This window comes from Protopterus annectens, chromosome 14.part0, assembly GCF_019279795.1.
Source record: "Protopterus annectens isolate FY-2018-M chromosome 14.part0, PAN1.0, whole genome shotgun sequence".
Taxonomy (NCBI): domain Eukaryota; kingdom Metazoa; phylum Chordata; order Ceratodontiformes; family Protopteridae; genus Protopterus; species Protopterus annectens.
Genome location: NC_056748.1, coordinates 490,719,196 through 490,732,042, shown reverse-complemented (window position 1 = coordinate 490,732,042; position 12,847 = coordinate 490,719,196). Strand labels below are relative to the sequence as shown.

Here is a 12,847-nt window from a genome sequence, read left to right as displayed (position 1 = left end):
TCTGATGCAATGCTAGTGATACAGTGGTATGACTGAAAGTTTTGAGACTACTGAATATGTAAAGTTGGTTGATGTGATTCTTTTCACTTCTCCAAAGTTTTCAGAATCATTAACCCATCACCGTTTTTCTGCAACTTTGAATTAAAGAACTCAAGAGTTCAAAGATTTTCAAACTCCTTGCAGAATAGATATCAGTCAGTGCAGTCAGGACAGTCAGGACAAATAAAAACATCCTTTTCAAATGTCTCTGTATATTCCCACTTTAAAAGAACCAGTGCTTGGCCATTTTTTATATTTGCTAATAATATGTGGTAACATTGTGAGGATGTCACTTTGGTGCAATAAATTGTTACTAGACTGCCCTTAAGGTCAACAATACTGTTGCATGTGTACAAATTAAGCTTCAAATCAGTATTGAGAACCTTCAAGAATGTCTCACAGACTGCTCTACTTACAAATGCCAGGAAAACAAATGTATGCTGTTTAGCCCAGATAAACATCTACAGGGATTTGATTCATTTATAGTTATGCTTACATCTGCTAACACCAAATTTAGACCTGCTAGTTTAATGAAATAATTACAGTTTCTTACTGATCAAAGAAGTAGTATTCAGAAGTTACAAAGCCTGAAAAATGGTCTGTCGAAATTAGCTAATCATTCATATTAGTTATTAACTATTTATAGCCTGCTATATAACATATAGGGATGATGCCATTACTATAGTCCAGACAACATAGAATCAGTTATAGCATCCTGGACTCAGTCTGATTTCAATACTGGCAGCTAGTGGTGGGTAGGTATAGCAAAAAGCCTTGAAAAGCACAGGATGTGTACTCAGTTACAAGCAATAAGCAATGCACTGAATTCAGCACATGCATGGAAGCATGCATGTACCACTGGGCTGGTACTACAGAACCCACCTCCAAGGCTGGCACACTAAGTAACCAGGAAAGGGTCAGGGGCCAGAATTCCCAAGACCTACAGGCTGATGGCTCTCACCCTCACTAAGGTGTTCTGTCTGAAAACACCTAAATCAGTAAGCAAATAAAATAAAAATGATGCAGTAGAACATTACATAAAAATTGGATAAAACATAAGTAAAATTAAATTATTAAAGCAATTAGTGCATATATATAATAAAGCTGACCTAATCAACTAATATCACACTACCCAGTGCTATATCAAATGAATAGGTTTTAAATGACCTATCTAGGCAAGCCAGTGATGAACACTCCTGAAATCAGCAAGGTAGCAAATTCCACAGGTGAAGGGCTTGGAAGACAAATGATTAAATTCTGGATATCACAAGGTTGACCTTTGGAGCTACCAAGAGCCCCTGAGAAGCTCAGTACAAGGCCTGAGCAGGGCAGTATGGCATAGCCCGCTCCTTCAGGTAAGGGAAATGCAACTCATGAATGGACATGTAAGTTAATGCTATGACATTGAACATTATTTTTTACTTGGTAGGAAGCCAATGTAAGCTGTGCAGAACAGACATATTACGATGGTAATGACATATACCAGTCAATATCCTAATAGAAGAGTACTGCACCACTTGCAGATGTTCCAGTCCTTTCTTAGGGAGTCCGAGGTACAGGGCATTAGAGCAGTCTAGCCAGCAGGAGACCAGGTAGTGAACAACTACTTAAAGGTCAGCTTTAGGTAAGAGGGGTTTATTCTTGGAAATGTGTTGTATAAGGGAATAAGATGATATTGGCTGACATATGATCCCCAAGTATGAGCCTACAATCCAGGATTACACATCTTATCAAAAACGTAATCTTATTACCACTATACATGATGTAAATAGCGAGTAAAAGTTCAGAAGGTTCCCTCAAGGTAGAATGAATAGCCATTGCCTCAATTTTGGAGGTGTTAAGCTGATTAAAATAATACCAAGAATGTAAGGCATTGAAATTGTCAGCAAGTGAATACACATTTCAATTTGCCATATCACCTTGTGGAAAGGAGAGGTGCAGCTGGCCCTCTGATCAGTTCGTGGAGGTAAAGATGATAGTCAGCAGGTCACTGGCAAGAAAAAGACTTCTACACATATTAACTGTATAAATGCTGTAGATCATTCATGTAAAACAAACCTATTAAAAATTGACAGATTCATATCATGTGAAGGAACCAATCAAAACAGAAACCACAAGTGGAACTACAAATACTGACCATCCCAAACATATAATAAAAAAACCTTAAGGACACACCTTTCCTGTACCTCCAGGTGAGAAGCAAAGGCACCCTGTCATCTTACCTAAAGAAACAACCTCCACGATCGCACAAGTATGAAGAACGGTCTGTCATTGTGTAATAGAAAATTGTTTCCTGCATCAGTTCTGTAGTATTTTGATGCAACAAACAGCAACCCAAACAACATCTGCCATTCAAATTGGAATAAATGTCCACTAGCATAAAATATAAATACTAAAAATACACACAAAACAACAAAACTCTAACAGAATCCTAGAAGAGAAAATAAACCCAAGCCCATGTAATTGTTGTTGAAAGCAGCCAACTTCATGGAAAGGTTTCTTTTAATGTGGACCAATCAAACCATGACTCAAGGAAATTACATATTCTCAAGAATTACTGATGGAAAACTATGTGCAGTCCAACAATTCATGATATTATAACATCTAATCTTCCCTCAGTAACAGAGTTAGTACTTCTAGCTCCTTATTTTTTAATCCTTACAGTACCGAAAACTCTATTTGGTAACACAGAAAAATGATTTCACATCACCAACACTAATAAGTTAATAAAGTAGCTTTACCTAATTTATTTAAAACATGGAAACTATTCATCCACCTTGTATAAGAAAGGTTGCAACCTAATCTGTCATAGAATCTTATACTGTGCAAGGCAACTAGGCCATGTGGACATTTATACTTTGCCAGCATTCAACTTTAGACCTTACCTCATTTTTCAAGGAGTGATAGGACAGACATACCTAGGGTGAATTTCTAAATAGTTGTCTAATTCCTTCTTAAAGGACAACAGTGTGTCACACTGCTTGATCTGGAGAGGAAGTTAGTTGTTCCATGACAAATCTCTCTCCCCACCGTGATTTGTTTATTTGCTGAAGCAGGTTCAGATTTCTGGCTCTAGTTCATAGGTTCATATGTGTATATTACACTAATGGCTGTTAGGGCCCTGTTAAGCCTAGCCATGCAACCCAAATGTGACCCACAAATGTGATTTATAGACTGCCTTTCTCAGAGACACAGGCACCAGACAGGAATGAATTTCTGATTACCCATCCATTAGTCCAAGTTGTGCTTAAATAGGGATGTGAAGCTTTTTCCAGAGAAACATATATGTCTCTCCATGATGTCCTATTTATGTCACAAGCAAAATTTATGGCTTTTACTCTAGTAGTTCTGATGCTGTTTGTTTTGCGGATCTGCAAAAGGATCTAGGGATGCTTTGTATGTTGTAAGGTGATGGTCAAAGGGAGAAGGAGTTGCCTACCCATGTACCAAAGTCTCTCACGCCATCTTCATTTTGAAGTAGGGTGTTTTCTATAGTATAAGATGGGTGGGTATACCACCTGCATATTCACAAAACAAACGACACCATAATTACCTGTTCTAAAGACTTAAACATTGCCTGTGATATAAACAGGACCTGCTGGAGAGATAGGTATGTATCCCAGAGACTATCCCATCTAGGGAACAAGCTTCCCATTCATGTGAAGCAGAGTTCCTCCCCAAGCCAATTCAAATGCAACTTGGACAACTGGATGGGAAACCGGAAGTTTATCACTGGTTTAGCACCTATGTCTGTAATGGCCACAGGTAACCTGTAAATGGTTCTTCTCCCAGGCCCATACTTACACTTATCAAGGGTATCAGAAGTTGTCAGAGATTTGGGATGCATAGCTAGGCTTAAAAGGCCCTTGGGGTAGTTAGCCTAGAAAACACCTATGAACCTATGTAGGGTATGTTTGCCAAATTCAACAATATTGCATTTTGTACCATTTAGTTTTAGCCCATTGCCAGTGCACTAACTACTATCATGTATTTGTTTCAGAAGTGGATTTGAGTGTAACATACAGTTTACAATCATAGGCAAACTTGTTTGAGCAGAGTTCCTGATTATTTATTTGTAGATCAGAGAAGTATTTACTGAATAACAAAGGGTCTAGCATGGAACCCCGTGGTAACACACTAGTTGCTATCATGCTCTTTGAGGCCATACATGCCACCCTCAGTGTGGGTTCTGCCCCTCGGCCAATTAACCTATCTAATTATACAAGAAATTATTTGGAATGCATTTAATTTTTTTTTGATAATGTTGGCATGCTGTATAATATCAAATGCTTTGGTGAGGTTAAAGTATGTTGTATGGATAGTATAACCACTGTCCACAACTTGCATTACCCTCTAAAAAAAATACCAGATGGCATTGCAGATGAGGCTTGTTAATCTAATGAGTCTGTAATTCTTGGGGTCTGTGGTGGGGTCACCCTTGTGAAGAGGCATCACAACTGCTGTGCACTATACCTTAGGGATAAAGCCAGTGAATACTTCCAGGTTGAGTAGCTGTAGGAGTGGTTCCACCAACATATATTTAGCGCTGCTGAGCAGGCAATTTGATATGTTATCAATCCACAGAGATTGTGTTTTTTATAGAGTCATAGGAAGGTATGAGTCTAGCTGGCCTTGAGGGCCATTTTAAGTCTAGCCAGTTTCCCTTTTTGTGCTCAGATTAATCTGTCCCATTTGGTTAGAGATTGGCCTTGCCTATCCCATGGTTAATAATTGTATATTACCCCTAATGAGAACAACTGGGATCATACCGTAGATAATGTGAGGGGATTTATGTATGGGATAAAGCATTTAGGAGCTTCCTCTGTCCATTAGTAGTACAGGAGGCAGTCCTGGGGTAGATTTCTGTTTTCCATCCATAGATCCAAGTTGCACTTAACTATGGACAGGGGTGAACTTTGTTTTATGTGAATGGGGAGTCCATTCTAGGAAACTGTATCCTCTGTGAGATATAGCTGTCCCTTCAATCCATTCTGTTGATGTTGCAAAACAGGTTTATATCCGTAGATCATTTCTGATTCCATTTGACTTGCTGATGTGCAGTAAATACATCAGTACTTGGTTGGAGGATGCCATGTATGCCAGATACAGCTTTGAGTTAGTCCATGTAAGAGATTTTGTTTAGGCCTTGTATCATTTTAGCAAGGTATTTCTGTGGGCATTCCAGTTGTTGCAAGAGTCTAGACCGATACATGTCAATGGTTCATAGGTAGGTACTAGGCTACTGGCCCTAGGGCCTATATAAGCCTAGCCAAATGGTACCCTGGCTTTCGCCACCCAAGAAAATAATTTTTCTGTGCCCCTGTCGAGCAGAGTTACAGAAGTGATCCCCATGGTGAATTTCCTATCTCCCATCCAATCATCAAGATTTTTCTTGAAGAGTGCCAATGGGGGCATTATATTCAATGATTAGCCTAATGAGGGCTATGTACAGGGGGATAATGGCATCCCTAGACTTAGACACAATCCCTTTGTTTATAAGCTGTGCAATATAGAAAGGCTTTCTTACAACAATGGGAGAGTTCATTAAAAGTTAGATCATTGTCCACATTTTGTTTTGGAAAGTACTTTTAGCAAGTCTTACTTTGTGATGATAGGAGTTTTTAAGTCCTTAGATGCATGTGGGTTTGATATAGATGTCTCTGGTGTGAAGTTAACACTGAATTTGCTTGCCAGTACATATTCAATATCCACTGGATCAAGGAAGGCAGTGCCATTTTGAATGAGTTCAAACCCATTTCAGATACAAGTAAGGGATTTGTTAATATCATTAACTTCCAGTGCAAGCTTAAGTTCATGAGAAGCCTTGGTTTTTCAGTGGTATTTTTCACTACCTTGCATAACCTTTTGAAGTTAACCTTGATTTGTAAGTCTTTAGTTTTGCTATCTACATTGTAATGAGTTTTTTTCTCTAATTGTATTATTTATTTATGCATGTGGACTGCCAGGCTGGTTTACTCTTTCCTTTCCTTTTTCTTTAGTTTTGGCAGGGACTGAGAGCTTTTGTACAGTTTTTTTAGGTGAGTGTAAAATTTATTTGTATAGCTACTAGCCATGTATAGATTTCAAGGGTACAGTTGTATTTGAACTTAGAAAATTCCTCATAGAATTGAAGAGAATTTGTACATTTGAAGTCATTGAATATTGTGACATTTGCCTCAGTTGGTTTAGAGATTTTGAGAGAGGAAGATTACCACTTTGTGGTCAGACTTGACTGGGGAATGGTATACCTGTTATATAGTACATATAGCTGCCATATTAGTAAGGACCAGGTAAAGAAAATTTTGAACTAATGGGAACTTTGAGCATTTTATCCTTGGAATCCTTGTTTTTAAAATCAGGGAATTTTTGAACTCAGCCTTCATTTGCAGTATATGCCTCAAATGCAGGATCCTGCAGCACAAAATTCCAGGATTCAGAGATGCATTTTATCAAAACGACAAAATGTGTCTCTCTATTAAAAAAGACAGTGGATGGCAGACGGAATTCATTTTCAACTTGAAAGTGCCTTATCACTCCCAGTTCACTTATATGAAAACTTATCTCTCTCTCTTTTTAAGAATAATATAGAAAATAAAATTATAACTACACTCCAGTGTGCACAGACCACTCCACGCCTCTCACTTATGCTGTCATATTTAGCACCAAAAAGTGCAGGCTTGTCATCTAACTTTGAATATAAATGACTGCAGCTTTTGGAGATGAACTGGGAACTGAAGTATCACAGTGCATTTCAATACGGTTCCACCAGTCTTTGTAGTTGAATGGATGTAACAAGTTATTTCCAGTGTACTGTCATTTTTTTTTAATGTTTTGGCCCAAAACTTCAAAGCACTGTCAAAGCATCAGGCATACCCATTTTGATAATTTTGTGATCCATCATTTTATACTCTCCATCAGTTATATTTACTACCAAAGCTCTCCTAAGCAGTTCCTAGTAACCACTCACCTTAGAGGAAATTAACCCCTATTAGAGGTGGAAGAACACAAAACAGCCATCATCGGTGGTTGATGAGTAACAAGTTCATGTAGTTTAGATTTTCTTAGTCATCTTCCATGCTTAGTTTCCTTAGACACTCTTAACACAGGTATATTTCTTTAAATGTGCAAGCTGTACTAGACAAGTTTAATAACTTTAATTTAATGTATGTAAGAAACCATGCTGGAAATATCCCTTTTAGGGACGGAAAAATGGGGCGAAAAAAATTATTTATGATATTAAGCATATATTCAGTTGCTCTAAGAGAATGTAGAAATATGCATGCTTGTTGTGAACTGGATATAAAAGACATTTGCATTTGGAAGACTGTGAAATGATAATGCTAAAGTTACAACCTAAAAGCCAAAATATGGGTTGTGTTTCTAAAATACAACAAGCACTAGTTTCAGGTCATTTTACATTCACACATACACCCACACACACTCTCCCTCCAAGTGGGATGTACTCTTTCAGAGACAGTACTATAAGGCCCACACAAAGTACCTCAACTTGTTGCACATAGACACATATGCTGCCTAACATGAGCTATTTCAATGATCATTTTAATATGCAATTGCCCTTTGTGTTTACACAAACTACCACAAAAAAATACAGTCACTTTGTGCACACTCATGATGTTGCATTGTGAAGAAAGTAAAAGACCTAATGACATCAGTAATGTACTTCAGCCTTTGCTCACAGATACATTGCCTATCTTGATGAACCATAACAGTGATCATATCACTGCCTCATGCTTTCACACACATCCTGTCTACCTTTCCAAAAGAGAGTCACATTTTGTGTTTACCCCCTCTGAAGTTTTCTTTACGATGTAAATGAAAGAAAAAATTGTTACAGCTATGTATTTAACTTTTCAGACAAATGTATATCCCCACCCAACCAAACCATATCAAAGACGATTTTGTTGTGATTATGCTATTACCCTTACCTTTACATGTAGTCTGCCCCCAAAAGACAGCCACTTTTGGTGATTAAAAAATAGAATGAATGAAATAATAGCAACATTCATGTATTTCAGTTTGCTAGTGTTATTTACAGCAGCCACCAAACCCTGATCTCATTAATAAGTAAAAAAAAAAAAAAAAGCGAATGACTGGATCACTGCTGTGGTCAGTGTGTGTGCTTACCACTGCCAGTATTAGTATAAATGAAAATAACTGCAAGAAAAAGATAATCCCTGAAGATCTTAACATCTACTCTATTTAATATCTCTGTCAAATGACTACAGATCACTGCATAGCACTGAGACCTGAAGTGATTACCTCACATAGTAACAGGACGTGTTGCTATGTGAGAAGGACAGAAATCAGAAGTTACTCACTTACTTATTCTCCAGTTAGCCACTTCATCCTATTCAGGATTATGCTGCACAATCCTGAATAGGATAAAGCGACTAATCAGAAAATGAGGAATGAATGAAAAGTCTTTTTAGACTATATTAGGTAGGTTTGCGGGCTGTGAGTTTGAGATTCTTATTTTAATTCAGCTGTATTTTTATTTAAGTTAACATGTATCTGGAACTTGGAAAGTTCTAAAGAATTCTCTTACTTGTGTCCTTGACAGGGGCTGCTGGTTGACTGGTCACACTGAGGTCCTACCCACCCTGGTTCACAGTGGCACACAGGGCCAGAAGCTGAATTTGGCTGACAAATGCCATGAATGCATAATATTTTTTGGCATGGTTCACAGCCAGGCAGAACTCCAGGCTTCATCTGGGTTTTGGTGAAATCTTGTAGCTCATTGTTGATGTAGAGGTTTCGTATACAGCCATGAAAACTGGTACCATTGAGAATTTGCCAAATGCGGAAGGCAGCAGAGTTTACATCCACAGGCATACCTATAAATAAAGAGAGAAAAAAATGAAATGATTAAAACGTTTTAGGTGATTACTAATATGATTACTTAAATTACTGTCTCTTCGCTCCCAGTTTTGATTGTGGACTCTTGATGATCTGTGAGGGAAGTTTCCAGATTTTACTCATGAACTCATGTTATTTTTATATGTATTCCAACTTCTTTTGCCTACCAAAGACATGCTGCTTATCCTGATCGATTGCTGTTTAAACACGCACAAGTTTACACTCTTGAGTTCCTTCTCCTCTTTACCTGTAAGGTGTTCTAGCTCACATGAATTTATTAAAGAGACACAATTAACTAAATAGTAAGGTACTGATACTTCATCATTGTTCTCTCCTGGCAAAAAGAAAAAAAAACTGCATAAGAAAGGAAAAGCACTGTTCATTCTGTAAACTTCCTTCTTCTGTCTTGGTTAAAACTTAATGCAACAGATCTCAACAACTGCTTTACTGGGTTGACTGATTATTCATGCAAACATCAGACACACCAGTAACACTCATATAGCAATATCTTGTGTGTTATACATCTCAATCCAAGGAATATACTGGGTTACTCTATAGGATGGTGTATATACGTTGTTAACTGCATCTGGGTATAGCAGCATAAAGTGCACATGTCCTTTTTTTGGCACTAATAAAATGCTGAAACATATCTAGCCAACACAGGCAAACAGACACAAGACTGGATACCCTGCCCATTGTCATTGGCCTCTCATTTAATATCCTGAATGATGATCCCAAAGCAAATTGGCTTCTTTTTGCTAGTTCAGGTGCTGGCTGCCACACTCAGATTTCTTGTTAATATAAATGATCCACTCACAGTTTAAAATAAAAAAAAATAGAAACATAAGTTTCATAATTTTACATATACAGTATTAAATACAGTCTCCTGTGAACACCACTGTCACTTTCGTGTTAGGACACAAACGAGTCTTCGTTGTTTCTATTCAAGCAGTTTTATTTCATACAAACACCTTACTATTGTTGACTATAGACTGCAACTTAAATAACTTGTATACAATTAATGACTATGATCATGCATGCTCACTCCCTGGCTGCTCCTTCAAAAATGGCAATAGGGGATTGCACGTGTGCGGATTATATACTTGCATGTACAGCCTTGCATGCTTCTTAAAGATATAAGCACACACTTTATACTATGATCTACATCCTCCCTCTTTGAGAAATAGACCATGGAATTGTTATGAAACTGTTTGGCATGGAGAAATCACAGGTAATCCATAGACATGCATTATACAATATAAAACATATAGGTATGTACAATCAAATCCACATTGCTGTGTATTTCACATTTGGTTTAGACAGTTGTCCATATCATGTGTCATAAAACTGGCTATTAGATTTAGCAACTGGAACAGTTTCTGTAAAATGGTTGACGTGTGGAATGTTTAGATTACTTTCTGGAATAGAATTAGACTTTTGTTCAATTTTTTTTTATTAAATTTAAACACATGGGAATATTAAAAACATTCTAATGTAAGTTTTGAGTAGATAACTATGTACAATATTTACATTTGGCCTAATATGAGTAATATTTCACAAGACACAATAAACTTGTTAATTTACCAATATGCAATCAAAATATATAAACAACATTCAGTCAAGATTATAGAGAATGAGATGTTTTATGAATTTCTCTTAAACCATGAACTTTGATCCAAAGATCATCAATCCATTTCTTGGGGTGAATTCTTGTTTCCTTGACTTTTGTTTCAATGAAAGCTGATTCTTTCAATAATAAAAGAAACTCTTCAGAGGTGGGTGGTGCAGATGATTTACATTTTCTAGTTAAACATTTTCTTGCCACTGCTAAAATAGTCAAGAGGAGGGAAAATTGTTTCTCGTCATAGTATTTATGACCTTTGCATTCAATAGAATTAGAGATTTGGATAAAATAAATCTGTCTGAAAATAAAGCTTGGCAAAATTTACCTATGTCAGCCCAATACTTATTAATTTTATTACAACTATAAATAATGTGTTCCCAATCAGCTGAACATACCAAAGAACATCTCCAACAAACAACAGTGGCAGATGATTGCATTTTATCAACTTTAGTGGGAGTATAATAAGCTCAGTGTAAGAATTTCCATGTAAAAAGTTTCCACATTTGGCGATTGGAAGTTAATTTCACAGAGAATAGTAGACTGGATTTGACATCTGGAGACAAATTTGAAATTTGACCTTATCAATAAATTTCCCAAATTTTTGTTTGAGTATAGTTTTGTAATTTATTAGGATTTTATAAAGATTAGAGATTAAATTTGGCCAATTCTGATTGTTGTATATATTTTAAATATGAGGAATCAACTTAGGTTTAGCTTTAAATGAAGAGTTATTTATTATTCTACAAAGATCTTGAGTGTGAGAAAGAATACTATGTAAAATAATCAAATTAGAATCTTAGATATTATAAATATTGGTCTGTATTACAAGACCAAAGATGCATTCTTTCGAATGTGTCTTGGCTGAACATAAAAGGCTGAAAACGCAAAATATCGCAGCAGCTGTTATGCAAATTCTTTCCCTGGGAATGAATTTGCTTGTCCGTTTCAGTACTTTGCATTTTTCAGCACTGCAGTGCAGTCTCAGAGTTGGTATTTTTAAGTAGGGGGGTGTAGGGGGTGAAGCCCCCACTTAATGTAATGCTTAAAACAGTTTTTTTTTTTGTTGGAACAGCAATTTTTTTTCCCTTGGGAAAAAAATTGCTGTTCTGACACTTCGACATTGTAAGCTTTTGCTTACATAGCGTTGATTAATCACTGTTCACGTTTTTAAGAATTCGGTGAACTAATATAGACCCTAAATATTTTTTATTTCATGAGACTGTAATACTGTTAGTTCTTTTATGGAGTGCTGCCAACAAATGAATTGTTTTGAATACCAGTCTTGAAAAACATTTTTGTGAATTCTGCAGGTAAAATTTTTAGAAATCCTGAAGGGAATTAATAAATCCCACCAGAGATTTACGTCTAGGTTTGAGTTTATAAATGTTCTAATATTACTATAAATATGATTTATTATGTATAATTTGGTGGGTTTTGCAATATTATATTGTAAATTAATACCAATTATGTACCATAAATTAACATTTTGATTATCTACTAAGAGATTACGAGCTAATTTGTTTTCATTTAAAAAAAATATTGCATGAAGGGATTTTCATGTGGATGAGAAATTAGGATCTAGCCAATTAATGGCTAATTTGAGAATGGAAGCTTTAATATAACAATCAAGATCTGGAAAGTTTATTCCCACGGTCTGATATGATGGTAAAGAGGAATTCTATTTCTTTTTGGATACCATAAGAATTTTAATAGGATTTTGTTAAAGTCATTTAATATCATTTTACTTGGAGTCATAAGAATGGCTTGGACAATATAATTTATCTTTGGGAGTAGAGTCATCTTTATTAATTGTAGTCTAACTTCGAAATTTAAAAACAAATTGTTCCATTTTTCTATTAGTGATTTTATAGTAAATAAAGTATTTGTATAAATGCTGAGGAGCAGACCAGGACTGTTCAGCTGTATCAGCATAAAATAAAATGCATGAACGAATGAGTTTCAATAAAGCAGGAAGCCGAAGAACCAAGTCCACGTAAAGGCTAAAATCCAAGTGTTTATTGCAGACAATGGCAAGTGCGTTCACCCATGTGGGCTTCTTGAAGCCAAAAGCACTCATAAAACAGAACTAATTTATATACACATTAATCACAGCAGTTATTACATCATATCCTGCTACATTATTATTCTTAAAGCATCAGTACATCTCAGTGTTTGAAAAGCAACCTCTTACCCAACACCTATATCAACATGTACACCATAAAAAGTTTATATTTAAGGAATCTATTTATAAAACAAATACTAATAAACTAATAAAACAGTTTACAAAAATTATATTAAAAGTCATTC

General features: G+C 36.1%; 1 protein-coding gene across 2 annotated transcripts in view; it reads right to left on the bottom strand.

Moving 5' to 3' along the window:
* SLIT1 (slit guidance ligand 1) overlaps positions 1 to 12,847 on the bottom strand; it is a 3,022,655-nt gene that overhangs the window by 47,374 nt on the left and 2,962,434 nt on the right. For both annotated transcript variants that reach the window (XM_044056244.1, XM_044056245.1), the window contains exon 35: positions 8,606 to 8,894. In XM_044056244.1, coding sequence (XP_043912179.1) covers positions 8,606 to 8,894 — 289 coding nt within the window. The remainder of the gene's footprint in view (positions 1 to 8,605; positions 8,895 to 12,847) is intronic.